This window comes from Ranitomeya imitator, chromosome 3 (genome assembly GCF_032444005.1).
Source record: "Ranitomeya imitator isolate aRanImi1 chromosome 3, aRanImi1.pri, whole genome shotgun sequence".
NCBI lineage: Eukaryota > Metazoa > Chordata > Amphibia > Anura > Dendrobatidae > Ranitomeya > Ranitomeya imitator.
In genome coordinates, this window is record NC_091284.1 from 390,561,467 (window position 1) to 390,577,226 (window position 15,760).

The window sequence follows — 15,760 nt, forward strand, 5'->3', positions numbered from 1 at the left end:
CTGCACAAATGCCACAAAGTATCTTGCCTACAATACGCAAAACAGCACAGAGACAAGCCTCAAAACTTCTGGAACAAGGTGTTAGGAGTCGAGTTTCCTCTGCTGCACAGGGGGAATCTCGATCCGTGTCTGCTGCGGTCTCCCATTCGGTATCGGCCGCAGTGGGCTCTGCTCAGCGGAGACGTCGCTCCCAGCGTCTCGCTGGGGCTGATTCGGTGCATAGGGTCACTACTGCCTTTTCTGGCTTTCCTATGGTACCCTGCACTGATCTGCGGCGAGCGAGCCTCTCTGGGACTAAGTCCTTGTTTACTCACACTGAGCATGCCCAGGGCAGGGTCTCCCATTGGAGGTCGAGGGCCACATGTTCGGTCACATGCTCAGGTGCTGCAGTACATTCCATTGGTCCTTCTGGAAGGTCCTGAAAGGGCAAAACATGCTCAGGTACTGCAGCACTTTCCATTGGTCCTTCTGGAAGGTCCTGAAAGGGCAAAAACTTCAGTAGCAGCTTCCTGTGCTGCAACTATATAAACTGCGTATGACCGCACGGCCATGCGCTAGTATCGTCTTATGCTATATGCTTTGCGCCAATGTGGTCATGTGTTTGAATGTGTTCAGGGACCCAGCTGAAATAAGCCCCTAGAATGCTGGCACCTCTGGCGGGGAGATTGTGTTTAAGTGTGTTCAGGGACCCGGCTGAAATAAGCCCCTAGAATGCTGGCATCTCCGGCGAGGAGTTTTGTATGCATGCATGACCACTCACTGCTCACATCTGGGTAGTTGGCCTGTGCCTCTGTGAAAGTCTAACAGGGCACAGAGCTTTCCTCTCGCGGTTACTCTGTGAAGCTAACAGAGTTGGTATATACCGCCATATAGAGCCGCCATTATTTAGCAGCAGGTGCTTTCCTGCACGGTGGATCCCGGGTTGCGAACGCACCAATTCCATTTAATAAATTATATATTTGGTGCGTTCCGCCAACCCTAACAGTATACTAGCGCCAGGATCTGGCTAAGTAATGGCGGATGAACAGCGATTGCAGGGGTACATCCAGCTGCTGGAGGGCCGGTTGGCATCTCTTGAGCGTGCAACCTCGGCGGTGGATGTTACCGCAATAGCTGTTCAGGCTGCTAGCGTGGCTGCAGCAGCTTTACCCACTGCCACCTCTGTTCCGACCCTATCTCACCTTCCTTTGCCTGAGAGATACTCTGGGGACAGTAAGTCCTGTAGGGGTTTCGTGAGCCAATGTGGTATACACCTCGAGCTTCTGGCTGCACGTTTCCCTACTGAGCGGGCAAAGGTGGGTTTCATAATCTCTCTCCTGTCGGACAGAGCGTTGGAGTGGGCTACGCCGCTGTGGGAGCGCAACGATCATGTGGTGCGGAGTGTTCCTAGGTTTCTGGACACTCTGAAACAGGTCTTTTTAGGACCTCAAGTCACCCATGATACAGCGCTCCAACTGCTGGCTTTGACTCAGGGTTCAACCATGGTCAGCCATTTTGCTGTTCACTTCCGGACATTAGCGTCTGAGTTGGAATGGCCAGATAAAACCCTCATTCCCGTATTTTGGAGGGGGCTGGCTGACCATGTGAAGGACGCTTTGGCCACTAGGGAGATTCCCGCCACACTGGAGGAGCTCATAGCCGTATCTACTCGTATTGACCTCCGTTTTAACGAGCGGAGGTTGGAGCAAGCCCAGTGTAGGCAGAGGTTTCGGCTGGCTCCCACCTTCGCCAAACCTTTGGAATCTCCAGTCCAGGCATCCGAGTCACATGAGGCCTTAGAGGTGACATGAGCGGGATCCAAGTCTCAGTCTGCCCGTGCACATAAGGTCCGCCATGTTTGCCAGCAGTCAGGACACCTTGCCTCCAAGGGTCCTCAGCGGTCGGGGAAACGTCAGCGTCTAGTGGCAGTTGGAGGAGGTACACTAGACACGGCGACGTTTGCCTCAAAGTTGTCCTTCAAGGGGACAATTACCATAGGCCCATCCACTCTTATGGTCGAGCTATGCGTGGATTCTGGGGCAGAGGGTAACTTTATGTCTTCCGCTTTTGCCCAGCGTCACGCAATACCCTTGGTGATGCTCGCCAAGCCGGGAACCGTTCGAGTGGTAAATGGGTCAACACTACCTTCACAGATTACCCACCAAACCATTCCTTTCACGCTATCTGTGTCTCCATCACATCAGGAGATAATCTCTCTATTAGTCATTCCTGAGGGAATTGATGAGGTCCTGTTGGGGATACCATGGCTTCGCTACCATTCTCCTCATATTGAGTGGTCCTCTGGGAGAATTTTGGGTTGGAGTAAATCTTGCGAGGGTAGATGTCTGAGGGAGTGCGTTCAGGTTGCTACTACACAAGTACCCGCAGATCTTTCCTCTGTCCCCAAGCACTATTGGCCCTATGCAGACGTGTTCTCCAAAAGAGCTGCGGAGACCCTTCCGCCTCACCGCCCCTATGACTGTCCTATTGACCTCATGCCTGGTGCTGAGCCTCCCCGGGGTCGAGTCTATCCGTTATCTCTCCCGGAGACGGAGGCAATGTCCCAGTACATCCAGGAGAATCTGGCAAGAGGATTCATTAGGAAGTCAGTGTCACCGGCAGGGGCAGGGTTCTTTTTCGTACAGAAGAAGACTGGAGACTTACGTCCATGCATAGACTACAGGGGTCTTAACGCCATCACCGTTAAGAACAAGTACCCACTACCCCTGATATCTGAGCTGTTTGATAGGCTACGGGGAGCGAGGGTATTTACAAAGTTAGATCTGCGGGGTGCTTACAACCTGATTCGCATCCGTGAGGGGGATGAATGGAAGACGGCTTTTAACACCAGGGATGGGCACTATGAATATCTTTTGATGCCCTTCGGGCTCTGTAATGCCCCAGCCGTTTTCCAAGACTTTGTGAACGACATCTTCCGGGATATGCTCACCACCTCGGTCGTAGTCTATCTGGATGATATTCTCATCTTCTCTCCAGATATTGACTCCCATCGGAGAGATGTTCGCAAAGTCTTCGACCTCTTACGGGCAAACTCCCTCTACGCCAAGTTGGAGAAGTGTGTGTTTGAGCAGGAGTCCTTGCCTTTCCTTGGTTATATCATCTCTGCCCAGGGTTTGGCTATGGATCCTGCCAAGCTACAGGCTGTAATGGACTGGCAGGAACCCCATTCTCTTAAAGCGGTGCAGCGCTTTATGGGGTTCATTAATTACTATCGCCAGTTCATTCCACACTTCTCAACTTTGGTAGCTCCCTTGGTTGCCCTCACCAAGAAGGGAGCAAATCCCAAGTTGTGGTCAGAGGAGGTCTCCAAAGCCTTTCTCTCAATCAAGTCACACTTCGCTAGCGCTCCCATCCTACATCGCCCCGATGTTGATAAGCCATTTATCTTGGAGGTGGATGCCTCATCCGTTGGTGCTGGAGCAGTCCTTTTCCAAAAGGATGCTCAAGGTCGGAAGCATCCTTGCTTCTTCTTCTCCAAGACCTTCACACCAGCGGAGAGGAATTATTCCATCGGGGACAGGGAGTTGCTGGCCATGAAGTTGGCTTTTTCGGAGTGGAGACATCTCTTGGAGGGAGCTCGCTTTCCCTTCCAAGTCTTCACTGACCACAAGAACTTGGTGTATCTGCAAACGGCCCAGCGGCTGAATTCTCGCCAGGCTAGATGGTCCCTGTTATTCTCCCGGTTCCATTTTACTCTCCATTTCCTCTCCGGGGAGAAGAACGTTCGTGCTGACGCTCTCTCCCGCTCCGTGGTGTCATCGGAGGAGGAGGAGCCTCGGCTTATTGTCCCTTCTGAGAGCCTGAGAACTGTAGCTCCGGTTTCGCTAGAGTCTGTGCCCCCGGGCAAGACTTTTGTACCAGCTAACTTGCGACCGGAGGTTCTCTCTTGGGCTCACTCCTCCAGAGTGGGTGGGTATTTTGGGACCAAGAGGACATCTGAGCTTCTGGCGAGAACATACTGGTAGCCGCATATAGCCCGAGATGTCAAGGACTATATTCAGGCGTGCGTTTCTTGCGCCCAGAATCGGTCTCCTCGGCAACGGCCTGCTGGGTTGCTTTACCCTCTACCGGTGGCAGACAGGCCCTGGGAGATGGTCGGGATGGACTTTGTGGTGGGTCTACCCAAGTCGCGTGGCTGCTCCATTATTTGGGTTGTCACCGACCATTTCTCCAAGATGGTGCATTTGGTGCTGCTTCCTCGGTTACCCTCAGCACGGGCCTTGGCGGTGTTGTTCATTAAACACGTTTTCCGTTTGCATGGTATGCCTGATAAGATTGTCAGCGATCGGGGTCCCCAGTTCGCATCTCGGTTTTGGAGAGAGCTCTGCCGTTTACTCAGCATAGAGTTAAACCTCTCCTCTGCATACCATCCCGAGACGAATGGGTTGGTGGAGAGAACCAACCAGACTCTGGTGACATATTTGCGACAATTCGTCTCTGCTAGGCAGGATGACTGGGCATCTTTGCTACCTTGGGCAGAATTTGCCCTGAACAACGCCGTAGCCGATTCCACTGGTCAAACTCCATTTCTCCTTAATTACGGCCAGCATCCGCGTGTCCCTGTGCTTATGCCCGTGTCATCCACCGATTCTAGGGTGGCAGACTGGGCGGTGGAGGCACGTGACATCTGGGACCGCACACAGGATGCCATCCGGGCCTCCAAGGAGAGAATGAGGGTTTCGGCTGATACACACCGGCGCCCCGCTCCGGTCTTTGCTCCTGGCGACTTAGTGTGGCTCTCCGCCCGTAACATCAGGCTGCGAGTTGAGTCCACTAAGTTTGCTCCTCGCTACATTGGCCCGTTTAAGGTTCTGGAACAGGTCAACCTTGTGGTCTATCATTTGGCTATTCCTCCACGCCTTGGTATCACCGATACTTTCCATGTTTCCCTCTTAAAGCCCGTTCATTTGTTCCGGTTTTCCGAGTCATCTGCTGGGACATCGGGTTCATCCACGGATGAGTTTGAGGTGAATGCTATTGTGGGGTGCAAGGTGGTACGTGGCAAGAAATTTTATCTGGTGGACTGGAAGGGTCACGGCCCAGAGGATAGGACCTGGGAGCCTGTGGAGCACATTCGGGCTCCGCTGCTTATCGCAGCTTTTGAGCGTAGTGAGGCTCAATGAGGGGGGGTCATAGGAGGGGGGGTAATGTTAGGAGTCGAGTTTCCTCTGCTGCACAGGGGGAATCTCGATCCGTGTCTGCTGCGGTCTCCCATTCGGTATCGGCCGCAGTGGGCTCTGCTCAGCGGAGACGTCGCTCCCAGCGTCTCGCTGGGGCTGATTCGGTGCATAGGGTCACTACTGCCTTTTCTGGCTTTCCTATGGTACCCTGCACTGATCTGCGGCGAGCGAGCCTCTCTGGGACTAAGTCCTTGTTTACTCACACTGAGCATGCCCAGGGCAGGGTCTCCCATTGGAGGTCGAGGGCCACATGTTCGGTCACATGCTCAGGTGCTGCAGTACATTCCATTGGTCCTTCTGGAAGGTCCTGAAAGGGCAAAACTTGCTCAGGTACTGCAGCACTTTCCATTGGTCCTTCTGGAAGGTCCTGAAAGGGCAAAAACTTCAGTAGCAGCTTCCTGTGCTGCAACTATATAAACTGCGCATGACCGCACGGCCATGCGCTAGTATCGTCTTATGCTATATGCTTTGCGCCAATGTGGTCATGTGTTTGAATGTGTTCAGGGACCCGGCTGAAATAAGCCCCTAGAATGCTGGCACCTCCGGCGAGGAGATTGTGTTTAAGTGTGTTCAGGGACCCGGCTGAAATAAGCCCCTAGAATGCTGGCATCTCCGGCGAGGAGTTTTGTATGCATGCATGACCACTCACTGCTCACATCTGGGTAGTTGGCCTGTGCCTCTGTGAAAGTCTAACAGGGCACAGAGCTTTCCTCTCGCGGTTACTCTGTGAAGCTAACAGAGTTGGTATATACCGCCATATAGAGCCGCCATTATTTAGCAGCAGGTGCTTTCCTGCACGGTGGATCCCGGGTTGCGAACGCACCAATTCCATTTAATAAATTATATATTTGGTGCGTTCCGCCAACCCTAACACAAGGTAATTTTGAATGATGAGACCAAAATTTAACTTTTTGGCCACAACCATAAACGTTACATTTGGAAAGAGGTCAACAAGGTCAATGAAAGGAACACCATTCCTACTGTAAAGCATGGAGGTAGATCACTAATGTTTTGGGGATGTGTGGCACAGAAAACTTGGTCAAAGTTGAAGGAAAGATTAATGCAGCATAATATCAGCAAATACTAGAGGCAAATGTGCACTCATCCGCCCGAAAGCTGTGCATGGGACTTTCTTGGATGTTCCAACATGACAGTGATCCAAAAAATAAGGCCAAGGCAATCTGTCATTGGCTACAGCAGAGCAAAGTGAATGTTCTAGAGTGGACATCTCAGTCTCCTGACCTCAAGATCATTGAGTCACACTGGGGAGACCTCAAGACAGATCATGCTAGACAGCCCAGAAATTTACCTCAACTGGAGGCTTTTTGCCAAGAAGAGCGGGCAGCTTTACCATCTGAGAACATAAAGAGCCTCATCCACAACTACCACAAAAGACTTCAAGCTGTCATTGATGTTAGAGGGGGCAATACACAGTATTAGGAAATGGGGTATGTGAACTTTTAATCAGGGTCATTTGTATGTTTTGGGTGCTCATTATGATATAAAAAGAGAAAACACAGTAGTTTGACAATGAATGGCTTCACCCAATCACTAACCATGAGTGGAGAAAAAGTTTTGGTGTTATCATTCATATTCTCTGAAAAAGGCCAAGAAAGCAAAAATTCTGCCTGTTTTTTGTAAACTTTTGAGCACAACTGTAGATTATGAGCCCTAATGGGGACAGCGATGATTAGGTCTGTAAAGTGCTGTGCAATTAATGGCGCTATATAAGAAAAATTAATATGTTTATGATATCCCAGTCAGTCAGAGTACATTATGACTGACTTCACACTTCTAGATCATGTTCACACATGTATAGTTTGGTGCAGATTTTCAGTGTAGAGTCCACACCACTTATCCTTGGCATACTACAGCACAAAAAATAACTACTATGGATATAATGCATCCATTATTATATCAAGGAAACTTTGGTCTAGAAGCTTTAGAGGATACAAAGAATCAGCATTATCCCATTACTTTCACCTGAACTATTGCTATGCAACAAGGCTATATCTTTAGCTCTTAGAACTTGAATATATCTTCTGCCAAATATGAAAAACTTTGACTTGTCTGAAAACCTTGGTCTTATGCTGTATTCCTCCAACACATTTTTGGAACCCTGAGCCATGCCTACAGAATTGGATTTTTTTCCCCGTGAGAATTCAAGCATGTAGAATTTCTTTCACAGATCCCCTAATGATTAGCTGACCTTGGGAGACCCCACTGCTAGACCCCCTTGCAGTGATCATCTAATATTAGAGGCATTGACTTTTTATTAAATTTCATCCGGTTGAAATCAATGGACCAATTATTGACTGAATGCAAAGCGTTCATGCAGAACTTTAATTGGGTTCCTTCTTGTTGAGCTTTGCAAAAAAAAAACACTAACAATACTTCCCATTCAAAATCCCAATGCACAAAATTGTCATTCATCTGATTTTTTTTTAATTAATAAAACGTTCTATTTTGAAAAAGCGACGTTTATTTGTTCCTTGCTTCCAGCAATGAAAGTTCAAATGGCCTGCCTTTATAGAAGAGGATTATTCTCTCCAGCTCCTGATTGTATTGACAACATTTTACATTGCACTTGTGAATTATCCCCCGCCTGTCACACAAACGCGCACACACCTCCCTCCCCCGCCACAGGCAAACGTCACACATCCACAGCTCACTGCTGCATCGTCACTGCTACCCACCTGGTGAGCGTCCTCCCACTTCTCTCTATTATCTGCATCCAATATGTGGCTGACAGCATGGAAAAACTTCTGTATGTAGAGAGAGAGAGAGAATTAATGAGGAGGGGAAAAGGAAGGATTATGCAAGAAGTAGTTGGAGCAACATTCAAAGACATTTCTTTAATGCAAAGGCTATGTTGGTCTGTAAACTAGTCACATTCATGCAGAAGAAGAATTCTGTGAAGAGATAAAATGAATTACATGAAATAAGATGAGCTCGCATAAAGGGAACATGTAGTCTAAAATAGTGCATGTAATTCACAATTAGTGATACGTCAATCGCCACCGATCCGGCACAAAGAGCTGGCTCCTTCTCTTCTGTGAACAATGGAGGCATTCACCCCAATGAGAGCCACTTGCAGTTTCTGAATCTCTCACCGGTGGTAAAATGATGATGTTCCGCTGCAGAAGCTTCTGATACCCTACCCTTCCAGACAAGTGAGCAGGGTTTAAGCGGCTTTGGACTACAGCGATTTTACCTGCAGGTGAACACATGTTTATTTGGGATCTGCTTGGGATCCAAAAGAATCGGCTCTTTTTGGTGAGTGAAGCTAAGTGATCCAGAGCTGGACTGCCCGTCACGAGTCACAATGTAAACAAGGACCAAACTAAGCTCAGGATGACCCCACCATACGCAGCAGCACCCTTTGTGGTCCACCGGTTTTCCCAGCTCCCCAACATGGCCCTTCAAAAAATGTAGGATTCCTAAAACAGCTTGTTAAAATTTACAGAGCTTCTAATATGGAGAAATTATACTTGTAAGATTGCAAAACTTGATACAGAAAAACAGACTTTTCCCTAATCTGACCTTTTGCCACCACCTGCACCCTTTCGGTTACAGCTTACATTTCAGGTGTCAGTGAGGCCCAATTCCACATAGGATTATTTGGTGGTTACTACTTTACTCAGGCCATCTTACACTTTTGGTTCTGCAAGGCAGCTTCAGCATGGCCTTGCTCACCTATTACTCGGTTTCAGGATGTTCTGCCCTAGGTCAATGTCTTCTACCATTATATGGCTTTCTTCTTGCTCCCTTCCTGAAGCCCACCACCACCACAGTAGTCCTAGGACTATGAATAAGTTCACTCCTCTCTGGTTTCCTGGCTTACATCACATCACATCACACTGCTAAAACTTCAGCTTGGCAATGTATGTGCCTTGCAAAACACCCACAGTCAGGCTCAGACTGGCCCAGAGGGTAACAGGGGAATCCCCCGATGGGCCCCTGTGCAGATCTGGTCCCTCGTGCAGATCTGGTCCCCCAACCCCACTGTATGGGCAGTACTTGGCATAATTCACTTGATTCACTGTATAGAAAAAAGCAGCATCTCATCATTCCTTAACTACACTACCCAGTTTATTATTATATAGAGATATAAGTAAATTTGTGAATGAGGGTAGCATAATATTTGTATGCAGGTGAAAATGCTCCCCCCCAAGTCAATGTTACTGGTGAGCCCTTGGCTCCCCATTTCGACTCTGCCCACAATGCTCTCCCGCTTCTCATCTCTCCTCCACTCTAACTCCAAACCCTGTTTTCCTTCTCCCCGTCTGTGAAGAGACCTCAACCAGACAACATATACTCCTTTTGTGCCATCAAACATGTTACACTTGTTACACGTCAAGTTAACTCCTACAGCATCCATGGTTAGAATCTGCCATTGGTTTACATGTGGAAAACGGTGTTATAGATCAGCATGGTGTTATTGAATAACGTCCCCATGAAGAAAAGCCCGCCAACATAGTGACATTTAAGTACAGTGGGTGAGGGCCTGGCCCTTGGAATATGGTGCCCACAATATTAGCATGGAAATACAGGGTGTTTAACAAGGGTACTCAAATATATAATTAAAGAGCAGAGACACATTTTAAAATACAAGTGATTTATTAAATATTGGATTAAATACTTCTGCTCCTCATAAAATTACAGTTTTGGATCATGTTTACAGAACTATGTTGTACCATTGCTCTATTTTTTCCTCCTAGAAATGTATTAATAAGTTAATAATGGGGTGTTACCATTCTTAATGTCGAATGGGCATGTCCATATGTGGCACCCCAGGAGTCCGGGTACCACAGTGGTGCTGCCTTCCTCAGGGAGGGTAATGCCATGCCTGGAGACAGGAGGAATCCCTTTGGCAGTCAATCCTTCATGCAACACTTTCTGACTCCAGGACAGAAGGGGGAGCTCTGAACCTGGTTTAAGGGGAACTTCCCTATATACATCCTGGTCTGGAGGAGGAGTGAGTTCAGTCAGTTTATAGCAGACAGTGAAGGAGCACAGAGAAACTCAAGAGCTAGAGGAGGGCTACGATTGGGCCCCTCGAGGCTAGAGCACAGGAACCATGCACCGGGAGCCCGAGGTCGTGAGGAACTACAAGTCTCACGGCAGAAATGGAGGGCAGGAAGCTAAAAGTGACTTGCCCACATAATACCTGAGGTACAGCAACAAATAGAGCCTAGAGTCACCATGTACAGAGACCCCAAGAGACAGCTCAAGTTGCCTACCATGCAGGGACTGTCCCAGGACAGAGAGTAAGCGAGGACCTTGTCAGGACACTACAGGCAGCAAGGGACTAATAGTCATCGCAAAGTGGATGACTCCCAAACTGGCCTGGTAAAAGGATTTCTTCTTGTCTTCAGGCTGCCCGGACTCCATCAACACCTGTTGCCAGTACCCTGGACAGAGGCTGTTCAACATCAGTAAACCAGGTAAAGACTGCAACCCTGTGTCCTCCATTTATTTGCCGGCATTCACCATCCCTGCCAAACACACCGTGAGCCCTGGGGACCCTGCTTCACCTGTGAGAAGTGTCACCATCTTTGCTGCAGTACCATCACCCCAGAGGACCCCTTTAAGCAGCATCGGTCACCTCTGACTGAGAATCATAGGTAGCGTCACAAACTTTTATTGCTTTACAACTCCCTTTAAAAACAATCTCTTCTACTTGGGCACCCAGGGCCACGGACTGGGTCGCAGCCACCGTGATCACCCCTTTAATTGCGACCGGACCTGGAACCCCCCCACTGCCCTGGCGGGCGTCTCATATACAAAGTCTAATTCTGGCAGCACTGATTGGTCAGAGTCAGATTGTTAATGGACACACCCCAAACTGGTAAAGACTGGCTGGTAATTTACTTAAAAAGTTCTAAAAAGAATAACAGGAAAAAAAGACCATGGCGTTATAGTAAAAACTCCTCCAAAATTGTTATATTTTGGGGAATATAATTATTTACTAAAACAGACATACCAGGAGAGCACTGGAAAACTAGTCAGGAACATGATTTTAATATAATAATGAAAAAAAGCAACCTAATCTTCTAGTTCCAGTTTCTATTAACTGCTTATAAAACTTTACCTTTGCTAAAAATCCATATATGACCACTTATAAAGGAGATGGTAATTAACAAGCACAGTGCTTAAATTGAGCAGTCCCCGAAGAAGTCAAAGATCTCTGTATTTAGTGTAGGTGAGATTCCTGTCAGCTTGAAGATGCCATAGATTATCCAAAAGACGTAAATCACGCCACTGGGAAATAGTCCAAAGTATAAAGATGAAAAAAATTGGGATACTTTTACTGAGGGTGGAAAAACAGGAATCCAGTTCGTCAAAATGTGAACAGACTTTATTCACAAGGTGCTTGGTGGAGGATAAAACAAGACATGAGCGATACCTGCGACAGCTTCACGTTTCAGGTGACCTGGCACCCTTACTCATGATGACGATATAAGTTTGTTCACAGTTTGTTGATCAGGATTTCCATTCTTCCACTATTGCTCCAGGCCTTGGTGCGGCGCCTTCTGAGATCCAAGCGAATTCAAGATGTCTCTGATGGTGAGCTGGATATAATTTACCGTATTTCATACTTTTACTGACCCATGGCAAACAAAGTTTCAGCTATTACGCGCTGAGCACAGTATGTAAGATGTGAAATGGCACTTGGTCAATAAAAATACTCCCACTTTTTCACCATTATACTTTGAAATACTGTTTATTTTAATCTTCTGTACTATTAGGGTCGGGGAGATGCTGGTTGGCAGATTGTATCCACCTTAAAAGTAGCAAACTTGCCTAAACTTCACTTGATATGTGTCAGTAATAATACTCCACTTTTCTTCACCATCAACTTATACATGGAAAAAATTGCTGGCAAACTTATGTTTAAATATAAAAAACCCACAATGGTTACTGAAATAATTTAAAACTGACAAAAGTAGTTTTCCATTTAAATTTACTGAATATCATCTAATGAAAATCAGACATTGCTTTTGAATTTTGGTTCAACAGAAAAGAAAATAATGAAAATGGCCTGGACAAAAATGATAGTACCCTTAAAAAATGTTAACGATCTGAACAAAAAATATTTTATGCATAATCTTTTGAGGCATTCATTGCAAACAAATGATTTCTGTAACTCTCAACGAGACTTCTGCACCTGTCGTCGGGTATTTTGGCCCACTTCTCAAGAGCAAACTGACTTCTCCAGACTGCATGTTCAGCTCCTTTCACAGATGTTCAATAGGATTTAGAGTAGGGCAGGGCTCATGGAAGACAACTTCAGAATAGTCCAATGCTTTGCTCTTAGCCATTCTTGGATAGTTTGTGTTGCATTTTGGGTCATTATCCTGTTTTAGAACTCAACCAAAGGTTTTTGACACTGGGCAGTACATTTTGCTCCAGAATAATTTGGTAGTCTTCAGATTTCACTGTATCTTGCACAGATTCAAGACATCCTGTGCCAGATGCAGCAAAGCAGCCCCAAAATATAATTGAGCTTCCTCCATGTTTCACAGTGGGTACAATGTTATTTTCTTTGTATGCTTCATTTTTGTACCTGAAAACATAGAGTTGATTTGACTTGCCAAAAAACTCCAGTTTTGTTTCATCTCTTCAAAGAGCATTTTCTCATGGCTTGTCAATATGCATTTTTACTAATTCCAGTCAGTATCGCTTTTTAATAATTTTGCTTTCAAGAGTAGTTTCCTCCTCGGTTATCTTCCATTAAGTCAACTTTGACCCAGCCAGTGACAGTTTGTGCGACCTGACACTACTGTACCTTGACCTTGGAATTCACCTCTAATCTCCGTGAAGGTTGTTTTGGGCTCTTGGTTACCATTCATATTATCTGTCACTTCAATTTAACATCAATTTTCCTCTTGTGGTCCAAGTAAGTTGCTTACAGTCCCATAGACCTTAAACATCTGAATAACATGTGCAACAGGAACATTAAGCTGCGTGGAGATGGTCTTATAGCCTAAACCTTTCACATGTTTCAATAAAAAATACATAGAAAGAATCAGCTCACCCATATCAGAAGTCCAATGCACGGAGACCGGCATTGCGGCAGGGAATCATGTGAAAAAGCAAAGGTGTTTCCGTGCCTAGAGCTTCTTTAAAAATTAATGTTTAATTGAATACACTTAAAAATAAGTCTTAAGAGACTAGAAAACTAATTCCACTACTAGGGAAGGGGGATGTTTACATCAAGCTTGTAGGTACCTGTGATGCTTTCTACAGGACACACCTTAATTTATCATGTCTATGTGGTCAAATTATTTTCAATATTTTCTAGGGGTTTCATCATTTTTGCTCAGGCCATTTTATTTAGTTTGGTCTTTTTAATTTTTCTGTTGAACCACAATTCAAAAGCAAAGACTGATTTTCATTAGTTGATATTTAGTAAATTTAAACTGAAAATTACTTTTGCTAAGTTATTTCAGTGACCATTGTGTTTTTTTTACTTTAAAGGGAATCTGTCAGTAGGATCACCCCTTCTAAAATGGGCATGTAGGTCATAGGAAGCTGAATAAAATGAAATGTGCAATTCGATGTCTCATTCCAGAGAAATCCACACCATATTTTTCTTTCATGCAAATGACCTCTTCCAAGCTATGTGAGGATGCTTTCTAGAACATACCTCTGCCTCTAGAGCTTATTTTACATGAACGGGAGTTACCAGTGTGAGACAGGTAACTAACACAGAACAGGAGAAATGAATTTTGTCTTCTTGAAAGAACATTTTTTGCTTCTCTCTCAGCTTTGCTCCATTGCAAGAATATTGCAGTTTTGTCTGCTTGTGAGCTGGAAGCCGAGGAACCTGCAGATGTGTCAGTTATTGTCACACACAGCTCTGCAGTGAGATCAAGAGAGGAGAGAGCGGCCATTAAACATCACACTGGTAAATCCCCATCCCATTTAAAATAAGTTCTGGAGGCAGAGTTATCTTCCAGGCAGCATCCTTCCCATAGCCCAGAAGAGGTAATTTACAGAAAGTGATAAAAGATGATTTATCAACAACAAGCTATCTGATATGAGGCACACAGGTAGGTCTTTTTTTAGCATTCTATACCCTGTGTGCCCATATTAGTAGCTTAGATAGGTCAGATGTGGTGATAGATTCCCTTTAAAGGGAACCTGTCACCCCCCAGGGCCTATTAAAGTAAAAGAGCCACCTTCAGCAGCACTAGTGATGCATTCTGTGAAGGTCACTATTATAATTGTTTATTATCCCTAGGAACGCTGCTATAATGACTTTTATAAATTTCCCACCATACCGCTATTGAGTCAGGGAGGTATGTTTTCTCCCCTGGTGTCACCCGCCTCGCAGCTTTCCATCATCCCCCGTATTGCCTCCTGGCACCACCTTCTATCTTTGTTGTGATGTCACCAGCGCCTTCGCTCTGCAATCAGTTCTCGGGCATGCGCCGTGCATGTTGCCCGGGAACTAACATCAGATGATGTAACGATATTGCGGCTGCGTGTAGCGGAGGCCCCAGATCCCACCCCGCAGTGTGTTATGATGTATTCACACTGCGTCGCTGGGAATCTGGTGCCTGCGCAGTGGAGCAGGTCACAGTACTCCATTAAAGATAGGGCCAAAGTCTCGCAAGACTTCACAAATCTGAAGGAGTAGAACCATCTCAAGGAGGATCACAAGGAAATGGACAGCATGTGACTTAAATATGAGTGTCTGAGCAAAGGGTCTGAATACTTATGACCATGTGATATTTCAGTTTTCCTTTTTTAATAAATTTGAAAAAAATTTCTACATTTCTTTTTTTTTCTGTAAAGATGGGGTGCAGAGTGTACAGTAATGAGAAAAAAAAATGAACTTTTTTGAATTTACTAAATGGCTGCAATGAAATAAAGAGTGAAAAATGTAAATGGGTCTGAATACTTTCCGTACTCACTGTATACACGTGCCAACTTCTTGATACGGCTAATATTTATTTCTGCATCAAAAACCCTTATTGTACCAGAAACAAATGTAGATAGCTTCCGGACTACGATTTGAATAAGGACGGTGAACGTTATATTACACAGCTTGCACTGATTGACTTAGAAATGAGTGGGAGAGAGGAGAAAAGCAGGCTGGGATACCATGGAAACACTCTGTTTCTTTACTCGTGCTTGATCGTATATAGCAATGAGCGAGCATCTTCAAAGAGAAGAAACATCCTAACGCTGGCCATGACCAGGCAAGGGTTTACATGTAGCGGAGGAAAAATGCAACAACATAAGGTCAGAGCAGTATTCAAAATGAATGCAGCCAAATACTATCACATTATTAGTGGTGGCATTACAAGGCAGCAAAATGTCAGCTTAAGTGACAGTCATTATCCACCAAATTGCATTTAGCGACAGGTAGGAGGTTTCATCTGCAACATGGCCACATGCCGGCTGTTCTGCTATGAACTCAGCCATAGGAATATAAGATTTAGCTACAGTATGATGATGATGATGATAAGGCATGAGCAGCTGTTTCTATATATATTCTGTATATATACAGTATATACAGTGGGGCAAAAAAGTATTTAGTCAGTCAGCAATAGTGCAAGTTCCAC

General features: G+C 45.8%; 1 protein-coding gene across 8 annotated transcripts in view; it reads right to left on the minus strand.

Moving 5' to 3' along the window:
- The window catches only part of ADGRB2 (adhesion G protein-coupled receptor B2), a 682,045-nt gene that overhangs the window by 76,062 nt on the left and 590,223 nt on the right, over positions 1-15,760 (minus strand). For all 8 annotated transcript variants that reach the window (XM_069757009.1, XM_069757010.1, XM_069757008.1 and 5 more), the window contains one exon: positions 7,877-7,945. In XM_069757009.1, the coding sequence (XP_069613110.1) occupies positions 7,877-7,945 (69 nt within the window). The remainder of the gene's footprint in view (positions 1-7,876; positions 7,946-15,760) is intronic.